General features: G+C 40.9%; 1 protein-coding gene across 1 annotated transcript; it reads left to right on the top strand.

The window, feature by feature from the left end:
• Nucleotides 1–26,390, top strand: kcnk12 (potassium channel, subfamily K, member 12). Its single transcript, XM_003441150.5, has 2 exons — nt 1–1,066; nt 20,295–26,390. The coding sequence occupies exons 1-2, from the start codon at nt 727–729 to the stop codon at nt 21,185–21,187; spliced, it is 1,233 nt and encodes a 410-aa protein (XP_003441198.4). The 5' UTR covers nt 1–726; the 3' UTR covers nt 21,188–26,390.

The raw sequence follows: 26,390 nt of genomic DNA, 5'->3' as shown, positions 1-26,390 counted from the left end.
GTGAAAATGTAAATCCTGAGATCTGAAGACTACCCCAACTGAGGACGCATACGGGGATGCTGCTTATCTTCAGCCAAACGCACAGCCCCTCGATTCGATGAGAGATCTCACAACACCCGCTGCTGATGATGGGATGCACTGTGCTACCACCAGTGCCCACGTTTAGGCGACCGCTCCGCACTCCTGCAGAACAAGCCTGTGTGGAAATAGAAGACTTTACTTGTCAGCAGGGACGTGGTGATTTTTTTAGACGCGCTCATTTGTAACTTACAGAATCTCGAGCGTCATTGTGCTCTTTTGTGTGGGGGATCGTTTTGGTGCAACGGAGGAGGGGTACCCGGTGGATACTACTGCTTGCTTTTGCTCAAAAGAAGCGCGCCTGTTTGGATTTAAGCTGCAGTCCACTTTACGCCAACTGCATTGCCACAAGGAGAGGGGGGGGAATGTATGTATCATGAAACTAGGCGCCTGCGGCTTTTCGCATTAACTCTTTGATGGATGTGCGGACTTAAATCCACAAGTGGGGTCGTTCTTTGTGCTTTTAAGCTATACATAATATCACTTCACAACTACAATGAGACAACGTGTCGGGAGAGGAATTGTTGCTCGGAGAAGTGGAGCCACAGAGCAGGACAGTGACTTCCAGAGGATACCTACAGACGAGTGAATGCCTTCTCTGATGTGGAGCTTGTCGCTGTCCGACGCGCGAGTGGTGCTGAAATTTGGATGATGCCTGGCCAGCGACTGCAAGGCTGCCGCTCCCTGCACCTCAACGAGGACAACGGCCGCTTCGTTTTGCTCGCCATCCTCATTTTAGTGTACCTGCTGTGTGGCGCTGCGGTCTTCTCGGCTATAGAGAGGCCCTCCGAGCTGCGGGCTCACGGGCGCTGGAACGGGACGCTCCTCAACTTCAGTGAGACCTTCAACATAAGCCTGCAGGAGCTGAACTCCTTCCTGCGGGAGTACGAGGCTGCCATCGCCGCCGGAATCCGGGCTGACGCTCTGAGGCCAAGATGGGATTTTACAGGGGCTTTTTATTTTGTTGGAACTGTGGTGTCGACTATAGGTGGGTGATCTCTGCAGCATTCACTAAATTCCCTGACCTCTTGGTCCATTCGGTTGCATCATGTTGTTCTCTCGACAGCATACATGTTGGAAAATATGCATTAGGGCTATTCTACATAAAACCACACACATGCCAAGCCCACATAAAGCTTTGTGTTAATAAAAGAAGAAGAAATTCCAGGGATGCTTGTCAGACCATGCCGTGAAGACAGGAAACACTTGAATGGGTCTTTGTTACTGGATTGGATTAGAGGTGTTTTATTTTAAATTGTATTCATGGTAAATACTGATATCCTTACTTTCTGTGTGGATGTCACATGAACTGGAGCTGCTTCCCTGGGGGTGGCTTTCTTTCCACTGGCTTACATGCAGAATAAATGATCCAAATTATTGTGTTTTTCTTTCCAATCATGTGTTACATTTTGGCTGTGAGGGACTTTGGCACCGGGGATGGCATCTGACTTGTCTGCCATTTGGAACAGCACACTCATCCCTGGCTATAGGACAGCACCCATGGGTGCAACTCTTTTTTTTTTTTGGGCCACGTTTCTGTTCAAACCAAAAGGAATGTCAATGAGAAGCCCCTTCTGCTCTCACACCCCCCCTCCCCATTTAACATTTACTTGTGCAATAGGTCAGAAAAGAGCAAGTGTCCCTCCCAGGGCACCCCGAGGGCCAATACTGTGATGCACTGCATGCCTGATGGGCTCCAAAACCCCCCTCAATCATGCACACCTGCCCCTCACACCACCACCAGCATCACACCACACCCCGGACAGATAAAGCCGAGCCACAGCTCACAGTGAGTAAATGAGTGAGTGAATGCGAACAAGCAAATGAACACACTCCAGCAGCTGTCTGTCTCTGACCTTGGCCTAAACACACAAACACACTCTGTATATACAGCGTGACACCTTCGGCAACTATTTTTAATTGAATACTGTGGCATAGGGAGTGATAAAAAAAAAGCTGATCCACGTGAGCAGAGAACCTGTCACAACTTTATTTACTGTAGACCTGTCAGGAGAGCTTTATTAGTCCTTCTACCTCCTGCTCGCAGACACACAAAGGCACAGACACAGAGCACTCGGGGAGCCCGTGCACTCAGCTCACCGTGTCATGGGAGGGAACCACAGCAGCTGTGTTTGTGTACATGTCTGTGGCAGGTTGAAATCCTTTGTATTCCGGTTGTCAAACTGCATCGCTTTCTTTACCCAACAGGCTGATGATAAAAACTGACTCAGCAGCTTGGGGGGGGAAAAAGGAAGGAGAAAAGAATGATGTTATGATCCTTTCAACAATATTTCCTCTTTTTCATGTGTTTGCATGGATTTCTGTCAAGCATTTCATCCTCCTTTGATCTCAACCCGCTCCCCCCCACCCCAACCCTCTGGCTTGTGTGCTACTTTTTTCTGCATGCTTGTGAGATGGTGATATAAAAGGGATTGTGGGGCCTCCCCACACAACTCTTTATCAGAGCGGCATCCCCCTGTGCACTCTAGACTTTCCTCCCAAACACTTCCCGCCTCTGACTCTGCTGTGGCAGAGGCTTCAAATCAGCAGTGACTCTTTGCTCCCCTTGATGTGCCTCCATAGCATCACTTTGAAGAATGAAATAAAGCCGTGGCCACATGATGCATTTCTTTACCCCGGGATTTGGCTGGGTTCACTGGCCATCAGTGCTGCACACATTGTGTTGTTTTAGAATTTCTGGAAAGGCTGCAGTAAATATCGAATGCACTGCAGCTTTTTCCAAAGCGTATGTTGAACATATGCAACAAAACTAGCACTTTTGCCCAGATTGAAATCTCTGGTGTTCCCTCAGATTGGTTAAACTCTGACTTTTTTTTGTATTTTCTGTAGCTGAACATTTGTGGTTTTGAGTGAAATTGTTCAAAAAAGAAGAAATGAAAGTTTGTCCAGCATTTATGCATAAGAGTAGCCGTGAGGAGCACATCTCCCTTCTGCCTGTATAAGGCAGTAGGTGGGGAGAGCAGAATGAACGGGGTAGGCGTCAGATAAGACACTGATTAAATCTGAGATAGCATGAGCTGAGGTGGAGGTGGCTGCAAAGCGACTCGCATTGAACAGGCCAGTTAAATGGGCTTAAATAGTATGACCCATATGAGATTTGACAGTTGGATGCATAGAAAGGTATCGGCTGAGCCGTCACTTAATGTAGGTTGGAACTGAAAACAGCTGCCGGGATAGCAGCTGAGCATGGCTGCTCGATATGCTTGATTTGGTGAGCAACGTTAGCACTACCTGTCATATACACAGCAGTATAATGACCACTTCACACAGTTCTGCCATTCAGCTTCACTTCTGATTAGTCCCAGTAACCACTCATGGGGAGGCTACAATAAGAAAAAAAACAAGCTTGAGGCCCAAAAAGCATTTCCCTGTTGAGAAGCCCTGTCAGAGAAACATCTGTAAAATTTCTGACAGGTGAACTCCGACTACAAACATGTTCAGCTATTAACTTTTCTATCATGAATTCTTGAACAGCTGTTTATCTATGTTTCCTGTGAGTGGAGTTTCTGTGTGATGAGTGGGAATGGATGGGACATGTACAGCCAAGGCCAAGTGCATTAATGTGGAAGCAAAGTTATAAGCTCCTGCATATTTAACTCAAAGCCACCTACACTCAAAAACCCCCCCACACAAGTATCTAATGTGTGTCTAGCATGAAAAATATAGACTGTTAGACTCTTTTCAGCCTTCTTGTATTGGTTGTATTGTATTGCCCCATATTTCTGGTTACTGTGTTTGAACTCACATTAAGGAGGGCACAAGAGTTGCATCAATAAAATGGCTATTTATAGCCTTCAGGGCTGATTGATGGATGCTAGCTGCCAATTAGGACAGCTCTCTGTAGTCTTTTGAGAGCCTGTATGTCTCATTCTGAGTAGCTATAATGGCATTTAGGAGAAACCCTTAGTCACTTTTACAGTGCTGGCAATGAAAATACTCACAGCGAGGGAAGAGAATCAATTAGATTGAGAACTTTTAGCTTGTTGGGAGTTATTAAGCAGGTTAAGGCTGTTAGTTGTTCAGCAGTTTGTAACATAACATTCAGTTGCAAATTTGGATTGTGTTCTGCACTGTTTATTCCTGAGGATAAACTCTGCCCTGCCCCTGGCAGCCACTGCAGCATCCTGCTCTATCACACCTATATCCACAAAGGCAGACAACGCAAATAGTACAGTTTAACACACAGCATACAAAAGAGCCACATGCAGTTTCTTTTGCTTTAAATAAATCCTCACTGAAACTGCAGAAAACTTGCAAAATTAAGAGGAATGTCAGAAATGGACAAGACATAATCCTGCTTGACCCTGGCTGTACAGAGTAGCGAGATGCCACGGTGCTCTTCCATCAGGATGCATTCATCATCTCTTCCATTACAAACTACTGAGATGAAATGTGATCATTAAGAACAAACTGTCCTCATTAGCCTAACGGCTTCGAGCTTACTGTAGTGTTATGACGATATTATAACATAATAAGTGTCATAAAAACCTTGCTTTGTATTTATGTGTCAGATCACATTGAGAACACCTCCCAAAAATGTAACTTAAAGTTGCATTAAACAACATTTCTACATTAGCAATCACTTTTATGTGTTATACGTTACACATCCTGCATAAATCTCTGGTTTCCAGTCAACTCTTCATGAGTTTTAGCTGCTTTTAGCTCTTAGATCTTTTAGTCTTTTAGTCTCAGTCTCACTGAGAGGCTCATTTCATTGTTTCCTGCGAGCTGTTAATTAGCAAAGAACTCCATTGTGGAGTACACTAAATGTCCAGCTCTAAACAGTGGACAGACAATGTTAGAGATTAGCTGGTGAACATATTAAAGCACACAACAGCTTAAGGACCAGGTGGTGCCCTGAGCGGTTGAAAGAGCTAAAAAGGAAAGTCACTACTGGACTGGTCTGATTGAGATATTAAAACATAAGAGTAAACGATGCTTGTTGGATTATTAGTATGATGTTTACAGCATGTTCTACTCTCTTATTGACCACCATTTATTTATAGAGTGCTTTATTCTAGCGGATCCTAACACTTTATCTTACATGCTTGGTCAATTTAGATTCGCCAGTTAAACTAGCTTGCATGTCTTGCACAGTATCCAGAGGAAATCCACGCAGGCACAGAAAGGCCCAAACCAGGTGACAGTGCTTTTAATTTTGCCAAAACCTGGCTGAAGGTGTCTTTGTTTGCCCAAATGAGTTTAAAATATACCTTGCTATGCTAATACAGCACACCTGCCAGGACAGTCGTCTAATATTTCATGAAACGAGATACATGGACAAAATATGTCAGTCCCTCAACTGAACTGGGGGCTGCAAAGTTGGTTCAGCAGCGTTTCTGAATTGGTGTTTATAGTCAGATTATGACTCTATTTCATGAATCCCATAACAGGAAAATTATTCTTTGAAGCAGTGTGTGAATATGCATTACTCTGCCAACTTTTCTAAAAGTCAACACCAAAAGTATCTGCGAAATCACGATGTATTCAGTCCAGCAGAGCGATAACTGATTCCTGTTAATGAGCAGCAGATCTGACTTAATGCCTCCGCTGCAGCAGGACAGGTTTGCGTTTTTTTCTACACTCATTATTTCAAACATAATCACTTTGTAATCTCATAAACCAGCGATCAAAAATCAATCAAACCCATTCTGGTATTATATTGCATTTGTATTACAGCTAGGTGACGTTTAGAAAAAAAATTGTTAACTCACGAAAGCTACAAGCGTGTTATGTAATGATCAATGTAAGAAAAGATTTAGAAACATTATAATCTCCCGTGTTCTCTTCAGCGTTTCTGGAGTGTTAGTAGACAATTAGGCCTAATGGCTTAGAGGGTATTATTCTCCTCATCTTCTGGTGCCAATTTAAAAAGTGCTAATTTGGCAGTCTCGTTGAGTCTCACTGAGTCACACTTGTGAGGTTTGTGTGACCATGCCTCTCTGACCAAGGCCCGATGTATGTGCAAACCAAATTTGTTCTGTACTGTGCTGCCTTTTAATTCGTGTCTCTGAGGTTATAAGACAATGTCACCTCAGTCTGGTGAAGCGTGCGTTTGGCATTTAAGCAGTGTGAAATGTCACATGATGGAGTGTGTGGATTCCTGAAGGCAGGCTGTGTTTTTGCTTTGATGTCGTGTTCTCATTTAGATTAACCACTTCGTGCTGCCTTGCTGGGACAAAACCATCTGTGTTGTTGTTACTGTTGGTGCATGTTATGAATGTGCCTTTGGGAGGTAGGTGGGAAAGGTTTGCAATCTGTGAAGGCAAAATCACTGCACAGCAATTTTTGAAGTTGTTCTTGTTGTCTGTCTCTCGCTTCAGCACTGTTGCTAGAGTGTCTCAAACAATGCCGATTCCCATCTAACGTCAGTCTCAGATCTCACTGCGCTGGACATCTTCCTTCTTTTAACACCGTTGTCTCATTTCTTTCTATTTACAAAACCAATTCTGAAAAACTTGGGCTGCTGTGTATTAGTCAATGTCATTTTTTTAAAAGCAGATATACTTTACAAGAGAGTTTGAAAACAATAAAAACGAGCGATTTATCGATTTTAGTACAATTAAAGTACAACAGCAAAATATAAAAATACAATAAAATTGACCAAAAAAAGGTTAAAAAAAAGACACCACAACATAAAAAAAATGGATGAGAATCAAACTGAGATCTAATTTTAAAAAAATAATTATATAAATAAATTGCAAAATCCAATGATTTGTAGCTGTCATAAACCCATATTTTATTCACAAGCTCATAGAAAACATAAAAAAACCCTCACTGGATTAACTGTTGATATGTCAGCAACATGATCAGATGCAAAAAGGGCGTCTCCAAGAGGTTCTCAGAAGTAAATACAGGCAGAGGTTCACTAATGTGCAAAAACCTGCTTCTACAAATTGTGGAACAATTTCTGAAGCACAGCAAGAAGAAGCCATATGGCAACATGAAAAGTCAAAGCTCTTTGTAGGGAGGCAAAGTGGAAAACAGTCAGACGAATAAAAATTTGAAACTCTTTTTTGGAAAACACAGTTCACCTGGCACAGCTCAAATCCACACGTCTTGCATATCTCAGGAAGTAAATGCTAAGCTGCATACTGAAGCAGCTACAACAGCTACAGCATTCGTAGGAGAAGAGTTGAACTGACCTTTTTGCAGTCCAGAATTTTCACCAACTGAAAGCATTCAAAGCGTGTTGAAATTAATTAAATATGATAAAGAGGGACTGTTGAGTAGCTAGAAGCCTATATAAGGCAAGAATGGGACAATATGCCACTCCCAGAAGTCCAACAACTGATCTCATCAGTTTCCAAATGTTTACAGTCTGTTGTTAAAAGAAGAGGGGCTGCTACACAGTAGGAAACATGGTCCTGTCCCAACTTTTTTGATATGCCTTGCTGTCATTAAATTAAACATAACCTTACCATTTCTTAAAATGGTATACTTTCTCAGTTTGAACATCTGAAAGGTTTTCTGTGTTCTGTTATGACTAGAATATGGGTTTGAGAAATGCAAATCATCATCTATTTCTTTACATTTCTATACATTTTACATAGCATACCATTTTTGTGTAATTACCTTTGTATTAATTAAGTCAGTTTTAAATTATATTGTAAGTTTTTTGGAGTATCACTGCCACTGTGTTACACAACAGAGTGCTGAACTGCACACTCGATAAAAAACTGCAAAGATCAGTTTATTTGAAGGTGTATGTTATGACGTTTTTGTTTCTGGTTTTCCCCTTTCCTTTCTTTAGATCTCAGTGGCTGCTTTGTGAAATCACAGACTCTGAGGAAATGTCACTGTTAAAAGTGGGAAAAGGGGAGTCCCCAGTCACATGAAAGGTACTGGGGGTCTTTTTAGATTAGTCCAAACACTCGGTGCAGAAAAATGTCTCACTAGGGATTAAGTAAACCTGAAGTGTACCACTTCTGCATAGGACTTCCATGGGATTTTGTCTAAATTATGGGAATGCAATATGTCTCATTTTTGCCCTAAAGCTTCCTTATGCAATATTTCTTTTGTAAAGCATTGGGAGGCGGGAGGGTGGACTTATGGTGACAAGCAGGAAATTATTACATGAGTCTGGAAGATTAGTTTGGTCACTAAATTGAAGCTAAATGTCGTTTCTAGCTTCAAGCAGAGACGGGGTGCAGACGACTGTAACCTCTAACTCCACAGCTCCAAATTATTTTCATTTTCAAACTTACAGTTTCCAGTCCAATCATGTATGGGACTGGATTGACAGAAGTCACTTTGACTCCTTATAGGTGCTGCTAATAACATTATCAGTAGCTCTGTTCTGTTTAATCTTCACAGGGTGACAGTGAAGCAGTATGCACAATATCACAATAAGAAGCTAAATAAAAATTAGTTGTACTACCCTATCATTACTATCAGCCAGTGATTGCCAAAGTTAATATTTTTTCACATACAAGTCCCCAAGGCCTGGGATCTTTGATATTGTAATGTTTGTTCTCTGGCTTACAAGATAATAACTTGCCAACTCATACAGAGTTGCAAAGTAAAACAAAGAGTCATCCTGCTGACACGGACATGTTGTATTACTGTTCTCACTATAATAGCTTGTAGACATGCTAATATGCTAGCTTTCCCATCAGCTACTTCACATTTAAAGTAGTACCTTAACAATTATTGAGGTTTTGCATGCATGTGATCACTAACCTTGTGATATTAAAATTTTCCGTCATTTTGGACATGTGACAATGATGGTGACATGTAGGCTCAAGGGAATAAGGTACCATTCCCACAGGCGATCTAGCTGGTACTGGTCAGGAGGGAAAAATGAGTAATCCAGACCAGTGATTTCTAAAATTCCACTAACACAGACCAGTTAGCCACTACCTTGCAACCACCCGTTGCTAGGGAATAAAGTGTGTATTTCCTAATTGGTTGACTAAAACCTCTTTATGGTTGCTTCAGTTGCTAGCATATCATTGCAGTGGTATTTTGAATGGAAGTAATGGAAGTGTCTATAAACACACTGTACAGCTACTATCTGACCTGCACTGAAATTGTGAAAAGTGCAACACAAACCAAAAATGGAGACTATTTGCCTTCAAAGTAAAACTTGGGAAACATGTTGGCTTCCGCACTGAGGTATAGCTTTTCCTCTGAAGGCAAACTTTGCTCACTTCTAGGTTTGATCTGTAACTGACCCGTTTTTCAGCAGGAAGAATCCCCAGCGGCTGCTTTGATTTTTATTCTGTAAATGAAGGAGGCCTGTGGATATGGCCTACTGTTACACAGATGTACATAACTGGTGCTGGTTTGGATGAACCAATGGTGCACTGGCTAATTCCTGATATGTTGTTAACTCGAGCAGGTTGTGTGATGCATCCCCAGTTTTAAGGCTGCAGATCTGAAACTTAGAAGCAATTTGGGGCTTAAAATAGATATATAACTGAATCATCTACATAGCAGTGATAAGAAATGTCCTTAAAAGTGCCCAAAATTTGCTGAAGTGGGAGCAGATGTAACAGAAACAATAAGGGCTCCAAAACAGAACCTTGTGGCACACCCTAGACAAGAGAAATGGAAGAGAGCCTGAAAAGAACACTATGTAACAAGTTATCACAGAAGACTCTGAGAAGAGCTGTTTCAGGGGAATAAGTACAAAACAGAGACTAAAATTTATCAAGAAAGCTGCTTAGCCACAACCTCGCCTAAAGACTTAACAATAAATCGTAATTTTGAGATTGGCCTGCAACTGCTAAGAAGAGAAAGGTTGAACTTTTGCTTTAAAATTATTTTTTTAAAATATGTTAATGAAAGTTACATTAGCAGTAAAGTTAAAACCAAAATTAAAAGACTAGACTTAAAACTTGTCCAGATAGGAAAGAGCTGCTTTCATTCATTTATTTTATCCTTCCATCTCTTCCACACTCTCAGATCCTGTTCTTCAAAAGTGCTTCCCACTGTGAAGCAGAAATACATGTGCATGTGTGTTTCTGTGGTATAGGGCAAACCTACTGGGAAGCCCAAGCTTCAATAAATCTCCATCATAGTTAATTGCTGCTGTACAGAATGGCTGTACACACCTCTGAGCTCTGTCGCAGCAGGTCATAAATCTGCTCTGACTTGGCGTGTACTCGCCTACGTACAGTAACTCACAGACGTAAACCATCACGGCCAAGTGATACCAAGATCATTTTAGAGGACACAGCAAATTTGCTGGGCTTCATCTTCCTCAAGCTGATTAGCATTTCACTGATTCTGCTTTTTGCTGCAACATGGCACTGGGAAGATAAAACTCTCTGTGTTCTTTGCACTCTGAAGTCTTGTGACCTTCTCTGTGTCAGGGTTAATTTTTACAGTCATTCATTTTATTTTTTTTTACCTGCTGATAACATTTTGATCATTGCCAATTTATCTGGCAACCCACTGGGACTGAAGCATAGTAGTCATTGCTGACTTGCAGCTATGAGAGTTCAAAATTTCCCCATAAGCAGAAAAAGTATCAGCCTCTGTTTTGGTAAGGTTAGCAACCTCTGATGCAGTAAAAGTGAGGCACCCACTTTCAGAGCAGGAATGAAGCTTTTTTCATCAGTTTTTGCACTAGTGGAACATTTATCTGCATCTTGGGGTCATGTTTATAAATAGTTATCAATGTTAATGAGCTAACAGTAAGTTGGTGAGCACTGTGATTTGGCAGCCATCCATCTGTCTGTTCGGGGCTGCTTGTGTAAGAGCAGAGAGAAAAGGGAGAACAGCACTTAGCCATGCTCCAATATTACATCCTTTAGTGGATAATTAAAAAAAATACATTGAAATATCATTTAATGTGAATGTGTTTGATTAAATGTCAGATTTGGGATTAACCAAAATCCTCCAGAATCTGATCACTTTCACTTTAAGGAGCTAAACAGAGCTAACGCAACAGAAGCATATATATTGGGCTTGACCTTTATTCATGGAATTAATCATCATTATTAGATTAAAAGATGAAGAAATATAACCTGAGTTAGGCCAAACATTGTCCTTAAATGTTCTTTAGTGTGAGAATAATCATTCGGTCTAGCTGAATGAGCATCTACACCAACCACCAGCTCGTCTGACTCTAGCTTAATATCACGGCCCTGCACCGAGCTAACGGTTGTGTGTTTTTGCCAGCCATCATATGGACCGAAGTCACTCAACAGACCTTCTCTCTAATATAAAATCTTTCATTGTTGCCACCTAATTATTGATTTGTCATGCATTTTTATTTTTATATTGAAAGAATTATTACCCTTGTAGTAAAAACAGGATGAGATACAGCTGAGCGTATTCTGTCCTCATGCCAGCATTCACAAATTCTTCTGTTACCTCCAAGCTGGCAGCCTGTGGCACAGTCAGCCACTCTCAGACTCACAGTGGGCACGTTTGTTTAGTATAAAGTAAAACATTACTTAACTGTGAGCAACAGAGCATTCTTTCATCCATTCTCCCAGCTTCTTGTTTCCCTGTGTATGATCAAACATCATTATTGTAGCTGCTCAGCCTTAATTTATATGGACTTGGGCTTTCACATTAGCAGCAAAGGAAAAAGTCATTAAATTTATGCTGACCCCAAGCAGTTGCTGCATTTTTTTTTTTTTTAAATGAAGCAGAGCTGAGAAAGACATACACAATGTGACATTTTGTAGGTCTTAAAATTAGATAAATACAACCTCAGATGACAACATATAACATGTTATATCATGCTGTTATTTATTTATTTATTTTAAATTAAGGCAAAATGTGCACTGCAAAAGCAGTGTGTGAAAAATTAAGTACACCTTTACTGCTCCCTGCTTACTGGAATTAAGAGGGTAAGTAGCAGCCAGGTGCTGATTAACTAATGCATTTAATTAACTGATCATGAGCAAGTGTGAGCACCATGTATGTTAACACAATGCCAAAGAAGGAAAGACATTAGCAGTGATCCTAGAGAAGAAGCTGTTGCTGCCCACCAGTCTGGAAAGGTTTATATGGCAATTTCAGAAAAGTTCAAGTCCATCGTTCAACAATGAAAAAGATAATTTACGAGTGGAAAACACTCCAGACTGCTGCCAATCTTCCCAGGAGTGGACATCCCAGCAAACTGACCCCAAGGTCAGATCATGCAATGCTCAGAAAAACTGATTCAGTCTCCTCAGGCCTCAGTTAGCATGTTAAATTTCATGACAGTACAATTAGAGAAAGACTGAACAATTATGGTTTTCTTTGGGGTGGCGATAAGAAATTCTCTTCTCTCTTAAAAGGACATGTCAGCACAACTTAGGCTTACCAAGGTGCATCTGAATCACAAGACTTCTGTCATTTGGACAGATGACACTAAAGTAAACATAGTACATCACTAACAAAAACACCTCATATCAACTGTCAAGACCGATGGTGGATGTGATGAGTTAGGTTTGTTTGCAGTCAATCATAAACTTGTCTGTATACCAAAGTATTCAAATGAAATGGCATCTATCTGATAGTTAAAGCTGGGACTGGCTTATGTAACATCACAATCATCCAAAATCTACAACAGAATGTCAGAAAAGAAAAGAATCAAGGTGCTGCAATGACCTGGTCAGTCCTGACCCCAATCGAGCTGTGCATAAATTAATGCCTTCAAACCTCAATGAACTGAAGCAGTGATGAAGAGAAGAGAGCCAGCATTTTGGCTCAGTTTTTGTTAAATAAATAATGAAACAGTGTAATATGTCATGTGTTTATGTTCATCTGAGGTTGTATTTAGATCATTTTTACACCTGTTAAGGACAAGATAGTTCTTGTTTTACTAGGTCCCGATATGTAACACTTTGTTTTCTTTTTGCCGTCACGGTACGAGGATAACATCTGTATAACCTATTAACTGAACACGCGGGCTTATCACGCTGATCATAGGGTTGTAGTGCTCCACTTGGACAGGTGTGTTTACTTTGCGGACTTAAACGTGAGAGTTTTGTGCAGCCTTTATTCAAATATTTACAGTGCACACAGCACAAGATAATAGGAAGCACGAGGACATAGCCTTTAGATCCATAGCCAGAAGCTGTTAAACTGATGAGAGAAGGACTTCTCAGTCGTAAGAAGGGACAAAATCTCTGTTACTGTTTGCAAATAAACACTGCAGCCACATGAATCCTGATTTTATTTTCCTTATTCAAGTTCTGACTTAATTTTTTTCATGCAGCAGAGGTGAAAAACAGATTGAAAACTGAACACAAAAGAATTAATGTGCTGCGCATCCAAAGAGAATGCAACACCCCCCCACCTCCTTTTCTTTTGACAACAAATCAATACAGACTACGGTGGAGTCATCAGTCCTTTCGGCTCTTTTTGCCAGTGAATTAACTGCTGGGACACGATATAAAAAGCCAGACCAAATTCAGTTACGGGGGAGCCAATTTAATTATAAAAGAATCAGAGAAAAATATTCAGGTTGTGTTCAGGTTTCCGTTACGTTGCTATCTCTCACACTGTGTGTAAATTATTTGTACAAAATGTTACTCTGTGATTTATATCTGCATCGACCCGCTTTAATGAATGGTACCCAAAGGTTTCTTGCAGATAACGTCAGTCCGATATTTCTTCTAATAGGGTGGTGTGGCACAAAACGCTCTTTAACAATCCTTTGACTTGAAGAACAGATACCAGTAATGCACTGCCTATAAATTATGTGTGAAATTTAAATCCAGGCTGTTTTGCTTCAGGCACCCTGGCTTAGGTTTTTTTTTTTTTTAATATATATATATAATGCTACAGTCTTTGTTTAATTTGCATGTATGCAGTCAACAGATACAACAACGCAGCCACATCTCAAGCAAAACTTGGCATTGTGTCCACTCTATCATCTGCTTTTTGTAAAGCTGGCAGCACAGTGTGAACATTCCTGTTATTCCAGTCTGCCAGTAATCTTGGCAGCTCCTCAGCAGATGGTGTGGCGTTGATGTCTCAGGTCTGGCCATGCTGCTGCTTCCTCGGCCCTCTGTCCTCTCTGCAGACCCCCACTACGCCACGCCCGTGACTAATGATTTCCTGTTTGTCACAGAAACACAGCCATCAGAGGGCATTGCGTGGCATTTTTCCGCTGCAGCTTATCGGGCAAATTTAGGACTGTTCCCACTAGTGGAAAGCAGTTGTTTTGAGTAAGTTTGTTTTTTAAGCACATTAATTGAGGACACGGGCCAGTAGGATGCCAGGATGAGATTTTCGCTTTGCAAAACAGTCATATATTGAATATGTGTCCATTTTAAAGGATTCAAGGATTTGTGTGGGAGGATAATGACCCTCAGAAGCAAATCTACATATATATATGTACATATATATATATATATATATATATATATATATATATACATATATATATATATATTTATATGAAGTACAGCACTTTTAGTTGCCCTTCGTTCTCCTGTGGATTTCCATTAGGATCTTTTACCCACTTGAATTGGCTTTATTTTATATTTGCCTTGCATTGTGTCTTCTCTATCCATTTTGGTGCAGCCAATTAATTCTGACCTTACCTGACATTACCTTGGTCCATGCAGACTGGTTGTAACATAAGACAGAAATGCACTCAGCTTCATGATGACTGGCCTTATGAGGCTTTTTTCCCATAAACTAAATCAATATCCCTTTTTCTGGAAGCTTTATTTCATAAAAGTTTAAAGTGGCCTTTGATTAAATATGACACAAGCACCAAGGTGCGCTCTACTGCACACACCTGGTATGGATTAGATTACTCCACCTTAATTTTCTTTGAATTGACAGTTAGATCATATTTCCAGTTTCTATTTGGGCCTGGACTGTTTGCACGGTTTTCTATCAGAATTAATGTGTATTAATCCCACACACAGAGAGGTGGCAATTTATAGGGAAAATCCGAACTGACCAAGTGTCACTTCAAATCAATAGTGTTGGTCTGACTGATGGTCCTTATTGCATAATGAAATATTTTTATCCTGAGAGGAGCAGAGACTTACAGGAAGACATTGCCATTTGCAATAAAAGTAATAAATTGGTCCCAACAGACCAAAGCTGAAGCCTGTACTTAGGGTTGCCAACTTTTTAACTATCAAATAAGGGACACTCTGGTGTGCCAGAAGCACAATGCACAACCAGCTGGGCATAGTGTAAATACACACTGTATGCAACGTTGCAGGTAAAGGTCAATATACGCGACATTTAAGGTAGAATAAGGAACGAACCAATTTTGCTCATTATACGGGATGTCCCAGCAAAAACAGGACAGCTGGCAAACCTACCTGTACTATGAAGTAGGATTTGGGGCTAAGTGAATCAAACAAGAGGGTTAACTCTAATCTGAGCATATTCCCATGGTAATGTGCTCCAGAGCAGGTTATGTTAGAGATAAGAGATCAGCACTCACAAACTCACCTCCTACTGACCAATCAGTTCACTTGTAAATAGTTTAATCATTCCCTAAAGATTTCCTGAACCTCTGTGAGCTAACGTTAAAGTCCAAAGTTATAGAAACAATCTAAAGTATTTGTCTTTATGGGATGAGAGCCAACACAAAATATAGATCCTTAAGAAATACATATTCCCCTCCAATAGCTGCAACCAAGTTTAAAAAACTTTAATTGGTGTAGAAGCCTTGAAATAGCAATATAACCCAAAACAAGGCAAATCTGACCTTTGCTACTTGTCGATCTTGCAAAAAATCTGTATGTCAGCCTCCTAGTTGGAATTTTGCTCTAATATTTATTCTTTAGTTGTGCTCAGACTATCCAACACCACTTGGGCTGCACCTGAAAGAATCGAGTTGAAGCTGTGTCACACACCACAGGAATGTTTTCATCGCAGAAACATATTCATTTCTAATTTAGTGTCTAAGTCAGACCAGAATACCCAGTTGTAATCTTAATGATGGGTTTGTAATTAACTGAAACAGTTTCCAGTCATACAGGCCACTCATAGCCTCCTTCTCTGCTGCATTGTCATATAGGAAACATGAGGGAGGGAAGAGGGATAATGAAGTACAGGTGAACTCAACCAAGGTGCTAACGAGGGGTGGGAAAAGGAAGGGCGCAACATGTGGAACCTGGCTTGAAAATTAAACAGGAAGTAAAGTGAAAGATGCTGCAGCCACAGACGGGGAAACCAATAAATCACACAGACGTGGAAAACATTGAGGAACACGGAGCTCCTGAGTGCCTCCACTTGCAGGGCACGAGTGCTCACTCAGAGCTTTCATGAGCTTGTCTCGTGAATTTTATTGTGTTGCCTTTATAGTTGTCGCAACGTAACTCGCCTAGGGGATTTTTAAAGACGCTTGACAGCGTTGCACTCTTCTTTTAACTCTCGTTTTGGTCTTCAGTAACCGTTGAACAAATGGACTAGTACTTTTTTCCCGAACCTTTCTGCTCTTACTGAGCACTTAAAGCACTTTTACACTGCAAACCAGATTCACACATTCTAAAAGCGTACTTTTCTGCCACTAAACATTTTACCTGTCATCGACACACTCATACATCACTGAATGCTTTGGGGACAATTTGGGGCTCAGTATATAGTCCAAGGACATTTGTGACTTTCAAATCAGGAGGAGCCAAGGATCAAAAAAATAACGTGCCACCCTCCACCTCCAGGAGCCACAGGCGCCTGTGTTTGCTGCTGATGTAAAATTAGTCTAAAGAGAGCAGTTATATAAAATCAGAACTTTCGTAATAGTGCACTGAATGGCGCTGAAACACTTCACATAGCTGAGAGGAACTGCAGAGTTTGAACATAATTATCTGTAGGTTTCCCCAGATAAACAGAGCCTTTGAAATCATAATCATCAAAGCCATTGTCATAAAAAAGAAAAAGATTACTGCGGCTTGAAACTTTGGTTTGAGTGCCACAGATCTGGATTGGATTGGATCTGAAAGTTGAAAAGTACTGTGAGGCAAACTGACTGACTGGTATATTGGCAATAACCAAAACCAATATTTGCAGCCTCATCTCCACCTGTAAAATTGCCCCTAATTCCTCACTATAACACTTCAGTGAATACATCTGTATGCTTATGAGGAAATTATTTCTGCTGCCTCATTGTTTCTCTACACAAACCGGTATTGAATAGCACATTTCATCTCAATTTGCCAGAGGAAACGTCACTCGACTGACATGAAGAGTGATTGAACGGTGCAGTGTTATTTACTGCAATAGCTGCTATTAACTCCTTTGTGCAGCGATCTCTGCAGATAATGAAAAGTCTGTTAAGTGTTTTAGATTTTAGAGTGGCTCTTTAGTGCAAAAACTGATGATTGATTTCTGCTTAGAGGCGAGCACACTACTAAGCGAATCAAGTTAAGTGCAGAGCATTCGTGATCTCCATCGATATATCTGTAAAAAAAACAAACCCACAGTAATGAGAGCTGTTTGTTTAGGTCCTAACTTTACTGTGGGACTTAATGAACCCTTTGTCGCTGGAGTGTAATAAAAGCTGCTCGGTTTAAACTGTATCAGCAGCAAAGTGAATATGATTTACGCTCGACTCTCTGTGATAAAAGGTTGGATTCACTACCGTCAAGTAGCAATTTATTTCTGTATTCCCTCTATTTCATTTCCCCCACCGTCAGATAATCATTAGATCATCTTTTTTTCTTCTTCTCCTCTTAAAACTGTCACATTGGTAATTAATGGATACTAATGGCGCCGTTTCCATCATTTTCTTCCTGGTTGAATCTCTGGTGTCTAATTATGTGGGTAAGCATCATTAGTCATTAGAGCATAACATCATCATCTATGTTGAGTTGAGCATACTTTATTTAATGTTAATGAATAAATATTCTCAGAGGGCTCTGTCTGAATTGGATTTGCACACGTATGATTTTCTGCCTTATCAAGTTCGGCCGAATTAAATGAGTCATCTTGGCTGAGACCGAATGGGTAAAATTAATGTTTTCACAAAAGTCAGCAGTATCGCCAGTTTGGAACCCCTCTTTCTTTTTATTTTTAAGTGTTTTTAAAGAATAAATGAAAAAGTCTTTGAGAATAAAAGTAACACAGAGTTTAGCATCTTTTGGTTTTGGCTCTCCTGCACTTTGGTTTCTAATATTGTCCTGTTTTCCCTAATGTGTCCTGACACAGTAGTCTGGAGTAATGGCTCTGAAATGCTACACTGAATCGATGCCTGGTGCCTTTTCCTCTCTTAGGTAATTTACTTGGTAATGAGAGACGGTGCGGAAGACTGTCTCTGTGTGCCCTGAGAAGATGTAATCTGTTTTCCCTATGATTCAGCTCAGTTAGAGAGACTTGGACTGCTAATTAATTAACTATGAAACACTGAAATAGGATTTCACTGAAGGGCTTAATTTGGGTAATCGCTGCCCCTCACCTTTCAGCTGCTTCGGTGTATGTTACTTGAACTTTGTAATGGTCACAAAAGCAGATTATGTCATGTCTGGAATGAAAACCTACACAAGTCCGTCTACGTACGCGTGTGTGTAGGAGGCCATAAGGTGTGCATGTGTGGACGCGTGGGGCTTATATTCCCTGTTGTCCATAAAGCAATTTGTATCAATCAGTGTTGATCTAAATGACCCATCGTGTCAACAGCAAACCTACGTGAGAGTGGTTTTCAGTGCTAGAGATAAGGGCAAAAAAGCCATTTTGTCTATCATAAAGGAAGTATTGTCTGGATATTGATGTCATTTATTACCTGACAAGGGTGGTTGGTGGGAAAAAGGGGTAAAGCACAGCCCTAATGCACTGAGAAGATTGAGAACGAGGATAGCCATGATGGAAAAATCAATTAACCTTGGCCTGAAAGTGAACTGCTTGATCTTTCAGCACGATTTTATTTGTTGACAAATATACCATCTGCTGTTCTGTAGATAAGGGGCTCGACACTCTGTGTGCGCTTAGGTGTGTGTGTTCAATTTGGCCTTGGACAGAGCGTCCCAAGCATGCATACAAATAACCACTTTAAAATATATATATATATATATGTGTGTGTGTATATGCGTATATGATGCACTGCAGATTTCACGACTTCTCTGCAATGTGGGGTTTCCACAGTGCTCCAGTAATAGACACATGTTGGTCAGATGCTTTTTTTTGTAAAATAGGACACTGGATGGGTAATAAGCACATTTCGTATGGGCACCAACCTCTTGGTGCCCATCTTGCCCTCTTGCTATTTATTTTACCTCTCATTTTAATTGAAGATAACGACTTAAATTATTGTTTTGCCTTAATTGGTTCCACCCTTTTCTCTTCCAAGTAGACAGGTAGGGTACTGTGCGAATTTATGACATTATTTGACCTGATGCGAAACAATGCAATGCCCAGTTATCAGACACATGTTTACATCAGAGCCAAACCTGTGGCACTCGAGTTTGAGGAGTGCTCCTTCAACACGCAGCAGAATCCATAAACATCCTCCCTCCTCTGCTCTAATAACCACTTCCTCAGCTTGAACGCTCGCTCAAAGTGACTAAGAAATCAGGCGATAGCAGGAAGCCAGACGCAGCTGAGGAGGGGGGGACATATTCAGAAGGCTTAACCCAGCTTATTTCTGGCATCCTCTTCTCAATATCCTTCTAAGTTGTTTGATTTTTCTTACTCACAGCAATAAAAATATGCTGAATATACAGAGTCAAGGTTTTTCACAATCAATTTTCACTATACAATTGCTTGTTTTTAAAAAGATTTAACTATTAATAACTAATAATACAAGTAATGCATTAAATATCTGCAAGGATTTAATATTGAATAAGCTGCTAGACCATTATTGGATATAATTTTTAATTTTTTAAATTATGATTGATTTTTTTCTTGTTGGCAAATATTTATATATTCTGGATTTTATCGCTTTCCCCTCATTCTCTCTCACAGTGCAAAACACAATTATCACACAGTTCCTCTGTCTCTGTATATGACTTCGCAGACACTAATCTCCCAGTAAAAAGCTTGCATTCTCATATCAGCATCGAGTCAAATTATCATGCAGTACTTTCTGTACATAATTTGTATTTGCACAGCTAATCCTCGGCTTTACATCATTTTAATTACTAGGAAAAATGTTTTAGAAGTATGATTCAAGCCTCATTTAATCCTCTTTTAGATTTGAGGTTGTTTTACTTTCACGCATCACTTCCCTGGCCTGAAACTCACTTCCTGTGAGGAAACTGCAAACATCTCGTAGGTGAAAATCCGGTCGTGGCCTCTGCTGCATGGCTGAATGCGTGATATCTTTTCTGTTTCTGCAGGTTTTGGGATGACCACGCCTGTGACAATTGCAGGCAAAGTTTTCCTGATCTTTTACGGGCTTCTGGGCTGTGCAGGAACCATCCTCTTCTTTAACCTCTTCCTGGAGCGCATCATCACGCTGCTGGCTGTGGTGATGAAGGCTGTGAGGGAGAGGCGAATCAGGAACAGCGGCCTACTCCCACCAGGCATCCGCCATGACTTCTCAGCCTACTCCCTGCCAGGATGGAAGCCCTCGGTGTATCACGTGATGCTGATACTCGGCCTGTCAGCCATCACCATCTCCTGCTGTGCATCAGCCATGTACACGCCTGTTGAGGGCTGGGCTTACTTAGACTCTCTCTACTTCTGCTTTGTCACCTTCAGCACCATTGGCTTTGGGGACTTTGTCAGCAGCCAGAGCGCGGCTTACGAATACCAAAGCCTCTACAGGGTGGCCAACTTCTTTTTCATGCTAATGGGTGTGTGCTGCATCTACTCGCTATTCAATGTTATTTCTATTGTCATCAAGCAGGTGCTCAACTGGATGCTGGAGAAAATGAGCTGCCTGTTTTGCCAGCGCTGCAATAAGGCTAATGCTTTCCTAGGCAGACGCAATGCCATCCGCCCGGGCTCCAAAGGTCGCAAGGGTCGGTTTGGTCAGCCGCCCGACTCAGACGGACCTTGTGACAGTGACACAGAGGGCCGCAGATTATCAGGGGAGATGATCTCCATGAAAGACCTGGCAGCCTCTAGCAAGGTGTCGCTGGCCATCATGCAGAAGCAGCTGTCTGAGTCTGCCAACGGATATCCCAGGACAGTATGCGGCAGCTCACGCCATAATGGTTTCTCTGGGGGGGTTGGTGCTCTGGGTATCATGAACAACAGACTGGCAGAGACAAGTAACTCCAGGTAGAGGGTGTGGGGGGCACTTTACACTCGTACTGTAATAAGAACCCAGAGGTTGATCGCCATATAAAAATACAAAAAGTTTTGTCTAGGTTTTTGTTTCGAAAGGGATTGCCAGTGTAATATCGACATGCATGATACATATGATTTTTTAAAATACTTTTGGTTGGCCTGTGATGATACAGGTATAATAATAATGGTGATGATTTTAATGATGATTTGGTGATGATGGTGGTGGTGATGGCATGAAGAGAGAAGCACAGAGTCATCAATAAAAAACATAAACTGACCTGGAAGCATGGGAACCAACAATCGCCCATTGACTTCAGTCCCAACCCAGAACAAACTGAGTCTCAGACAAAGTCTCTTAAATATCAGTGTTATCCTGCAGAGGACACAGTCTGCTACACTCGCTCTATACTATCAGACTTATACAACTTTAATGACGTGCTGTAAAGCAGTCAAGGGAAACGTTCAGCACAGTATTTACTGTTTGAGGTTTTGCCAGTTTATTTAAATGTGCGTACTGAATGTTGATGTAAAAGGAGCGTAATCGCCGAATGATATAGCACATACTGATCTATGCATTATATATTTCTCATGCATTTTTTTGCACCATTCCTTCGATTGTGCAGAGCCCCCACCCCAGTTATTTTTTCTCATCTATCCTCAGGTGATTGATTTCATTTTTTTCCTCTTGCATTGCTCAACATGGAGAAAAAGAACAGAGTTGAAGAATGAAAATCCATTTCTGGAAAAAAAAAAAAAAAAGGAACTGGTCCTCTTATCAGCTAAGAACATGCTTCAGCGGCCAAAGACTTTGACTCAAAGGGTAAAAGAGGGCACCTTCCCAACTTCGTCTCTCTCCTCTTTTTTTATTAAAGCTTACAGCTGTCTGCGAAGGGAAGTAAACGATAAAGCTTTTCTAATTGCTCGTCCGCTGCAGCATGCAGACATGTATTTGGAGAGCTGAATAAATAAGAAACAGCTTTATGGATTTATAAGGTATGTATGTATAAGAAAGTGGAAGGAGTTTGACAAGCAAATAAATTACATGTGGCTTTATTCCATGGGCACATTATGTTAAATGATGCAGACTGAGCACGGCTGGGTCAGTCGTAGTCGCTAGACTGAAAACGGATTCATCATTGTAAGGATTTGTTTTCACTGATGGATGCTTTTTTTTTTCTTTTTTGTGCATTTTGAGTGAAAAAAAAGGAAGAAGAAGAAGGCCTAAAGTCCTGCAAAGATTGATTTTTTTTTGTCTTGAGTTCAGCATAAATGTGCAGCCAAGGTTTTATGGATGGAGGGTGTTTGCGGAGGATATGGTTACCCTGTCAGGCTCACGATCAATGTCCCTGTTGCCGGCAACTATCTATTCTGAAGCGGCGGTGTGTGTGTGATTTAAAGCCACGTGATGGCGTTTGATGTTTGTAAACAGCGTGACAGAGGAGGAGACATTGATAGTTAAACTGTCCGGGACACGTTGATGAAGGGGAGGGAAGCAGAGAGAAAAGAGCTGGCCAATGCAAATCGGTGGTCTCTCTCAACCAATGGCTCAACTCTCCCATCTTCAGCATCTGATTGTCCCCCCCCTTGTCATCTCTGCATTCACTTAATGCACACTGCACCAGAACTCTCCCGCTTCCTTTTTACTTGCAGATCTCGGCTCTCTCTCCTCACGCCCATCACTCTTACACTGTGAATATGAGACATATATATATCATTATGAAGTGCTTTTACAGTAAGGCGCGATTTAGATCTGGATCTTTCCTTCCATCGATTTTTATCATTCCTGTGCATAGATCTGAATAATTTGGTTTTACTCCCCAGTGTCACCAAGAGGAATAGAAAATGACTCAGGTAGTTAAATCTTCAGGCTTGTCTTAGTTTCTCCCGCATGCCATTATGGTGAAGCCATACAAAATAGCTGTATATAAAACAGAGTACTCTTTAAAGTCTATTTTTCTACATATAGCTTTCGAAATGTCTACTCGTGGATGATTGGAAAAGTCTCACTGTCACATGTCTCTCACACAGTTGGTCAGCAGATTGACAGGTACAGAATCCAGAGTTTAACTAACCCTATGGAAAATGAGCATGTTAGAAAAACAAACAAAACACAGATGCTTTTCCAGATGTTTGACATTTTGTGAAATGCACATATTTACTTTTGTGTTTTGACAGAGTTTTAGATGAGATGATTGATGCCAAGCTCACACCGAGTGTTATCAGTGTGCTCATTTACCTCTCTGCAAGACAGCAGTTGCATGTATTTCCCAAAATGTCAGTTTATTATTTTAACAGTTCCCAACAAGGCAGCTCATGAACAAGGAAGCGAGCAATGTGTAGGTGATGCGGCACATGCAGCAGCAGAATCGTCACGATTTGTGCACATATTTCTGATAGTAATAGAAAAGTAAGTATTAAACCCTGGGACGTTTGAGCAGGAGCATGGGCATGCTGTAGCAAATGATATACTGTAGTTTGAATTCAATGGTGTTACCCTGTTTTACAGTATGTCCAAGGGGAGAAGCACTGCTGCCACTTCTCTAGACTAATGTTTCCTAAATGATGTGTTAACCTTCATCTCCCCCCTGAGGCTTAAGGCTACAGTGGTAGAGGTTTCAGGAATGCTTCTATAGCTGTCAGCCGCGCTGTATCTTTAACCTTACTTTCAACAAGGATCATATGTGTTTGTATGCATTTGTGTATCCAAAGAAGAGTGTAAAGGACTGAGAACAGGAATCCAAGGACTATCATATGTTAAGCATAATCCCCCAAAAAGTTACGTGACTCAATATAATATCAATTAAAATGTCATTTCCTTAGGCGTGACACATCAGGCTGTTATAACACTGAATATATTACTTAGAGTAATGTTTGCTCATCTAAAAATGCATGCATGGCTTGAAATCAATTGCCTTACTTTAGTCCTTGCATATGACAAAGAGGTTCCTTATTGAAACAATTATAGTGTGTAGACCTTGTGTGTTGTACTATACTATCCTTTTGCATTTCGCAAAATTGATCTCCATTGATTGCAATGGTTTTAACTGCCCCGTTGTCCTCTGTATCTTCTGTAAGAGGAGACAGGTGGTCCTAAGATCTACTGTATGTTTGTATTTGTGAACAGCATAAAAGAGTCCTAAATGTGTCAGTTACTTTTCTTTGTATTGTAATATAGTCGTTCATGTTCACATGAAACACAGGCTCGGACTAAAATGACGTAAGCACTATTTGTATATAATATTGACTTTGTAGGTTCTCAGTCATCCAGGTCATGGTAGTCTAAGGAGCATGAAAAAAACTGGACTCCTTTAAGGTTTCTGAAGATGTTTCGGCTCTCATCCAAGTGGCTTCTTCAGTTCTAACACCAAAAGGTTTTAGAACTGAAGGTAGAGAATTCAAAGTATTTAAACCCTAGTGGAGGTTTTACCCTAAGAGAGTTGCTGACACGCTGTTGATTATGTGCATCATCACATGAGCCAAGGAGTGAAAAAGATGTGGGTCATTACCACAGGTACCACAGGTTTTGGGTGAGACCATCGTGAGTCCTTGCAACACCCTATCATGTGACCTATTGAAGTCAGCTGACACAAGATGTGAGTGACGGTTGAGGAGCATGGGTAGAGACCTCAAGATTGCATTGTACCTCTGTTTAGTGATGGGCATTCACAGTGGACAAAGATGGCCCTTTTAAGGCATCAGTATACCCGCTGGAATAGTTGATTTGCTCCCCACCGCAGCCTCATCAGAACCAGAAGCCAAGACTTTGTGTGTTTTTTCCAGAAACTCTCAAGTTTCCAAACAGCTGCAAAATCTCCCTCTGTATATCTGTATGTCCCTGTGCTTCTGTGCTGGAATATTAATAACATGGCAGTAAAACCCTGCATGATCAATCCAGCTGCAGCGGCTGCGGTGCTACGTGCCAGGTTACAAAAATCACAAGGTGCAGGACCATCCAAGATTGTATCGTGCGGCACGTGATGTGACTTCAAAATTGGCGTGAGACACCGACAACACAGGCAACATTGTGAGCATAATGGTCCCATTATTCCTCTTTTAACTCCAGACTTAATAGTGGTCAAAGACCCTCCTAAGGGACACCACCCACTAGGGGTGGACTCTCCACCCTTTGATTTTAGATCCAAAGAAGCCTCTTGGATGAGACGTGATACATTCTGACAAAACTTAAAGAAGTCCAGCTGCCTTCTGTTTTACAGCCAGATTTTATTCACTTCAGAAAGAATCAGGTTAATCGCTCCACCTAATTTCCAATCCAAGCAGATCTGGATTACACAGCGGTGACTCCCCATCAGCTTATCAGCAGTTAAAATCACCACTGAGATCATTTATTTTCTGTCAACACATACTGTACTGTATTCACATTCAAATATTTGCTAATCAGCGGCTATTTGAGTGTGAAATAGCTTAAGTAAAAAGCAACGCTTCAGTGGTCGTTACCAGTCCAATAATGAAAAACAATTAGTTTGACATTAGAAGAAACTGGAAATGTTTTTAGCGTTAACCTTTAAAGCCGTCGACGGTGCTAATGGCATTATCATTTATTCAAGCAAATTTCCCTGTAATCACAGTATGATGCATAACACTTTGCTCTCTCCGGTTTCTGCTACAGAAGAGTGCATGAACTCTTTTGTATTTCAAGACTGTTAAAGATGCTCGTTTCAGGGGGTAAAAACTGTATTATCATCAAATTGGCTGGAACACGCTGGAAATGGCTATTACCAGCGGGCAGGTAAACAGCCGAGCAGCTCAGTAACAGAATGATGTATTATTTGCTCAGCTTGGCTGCTTCTGATCTTTAACAAGAGTCCAATTGTTGGCTTTGATCCGGAGCATAATTTCCAGATTTACAGGACACATGTCCCTGTTAGTTTGTTTTTGTGTGTTTTTTTTAGGAGGGGAGCTGATAATATGGAGCAACAAATGACATTCAGCTCTCACTTTAGAAGCTGCTTTATCTGTCTGTTATTTATGTTGATCCTTAACTCGACTCATGTGAACACGACGCTACACCTTGCTGTGTCTCATGTTGCTTGCATTGTAGTGTAACATCAAGTTAATGTATGCAAATGAATTCTGTTTGCAAGTTGCACATTTATACCAATGATTGTACTTTTATATTTATTAAAAGTAAAACCTATATGAAACAAGAAGGGGTTCCATTAAACACTGATATTTACTGA

This window comes from Oreochromis niloticus, linkage group LG13 (genome assembly GCF_001858045.2).
Source record: "Oreochromis niloticus isolate F11D_XX linkage group LG13, O_niloticus_UMD_NMBU, whole genome shotgun sequence".
In the NCBI taxonomy this organism is placed as follows: Eukaryota; Metazoa; Chordata; class Actinopteri; order Cichliformes; family Cichlidae; genus Oreochromis; species Oreochromis niloticus.
Note: the sequence above shows the minus strand (reverse complement) of the source record. Positions and strands in the feature narration are given on the sequence as shown.

Excerpts from the sequence above, each read along its gene's own strand:
- kcnk12 (XM_003441150.5), top strand. The coding sequence starts at position 727 with ATGATGCCTGGCCAGCGACTGCAAGGCTGCCGCTCCCTGCACCTCAAC. Across the intron at positions 1,067-20,294 it reads AACTGTGGTGTCGACTATAG|GTTTTGGGATGACCACGCCT; the intron begins GTGGGTGATCTC and ends CTGTTTCTGCAG.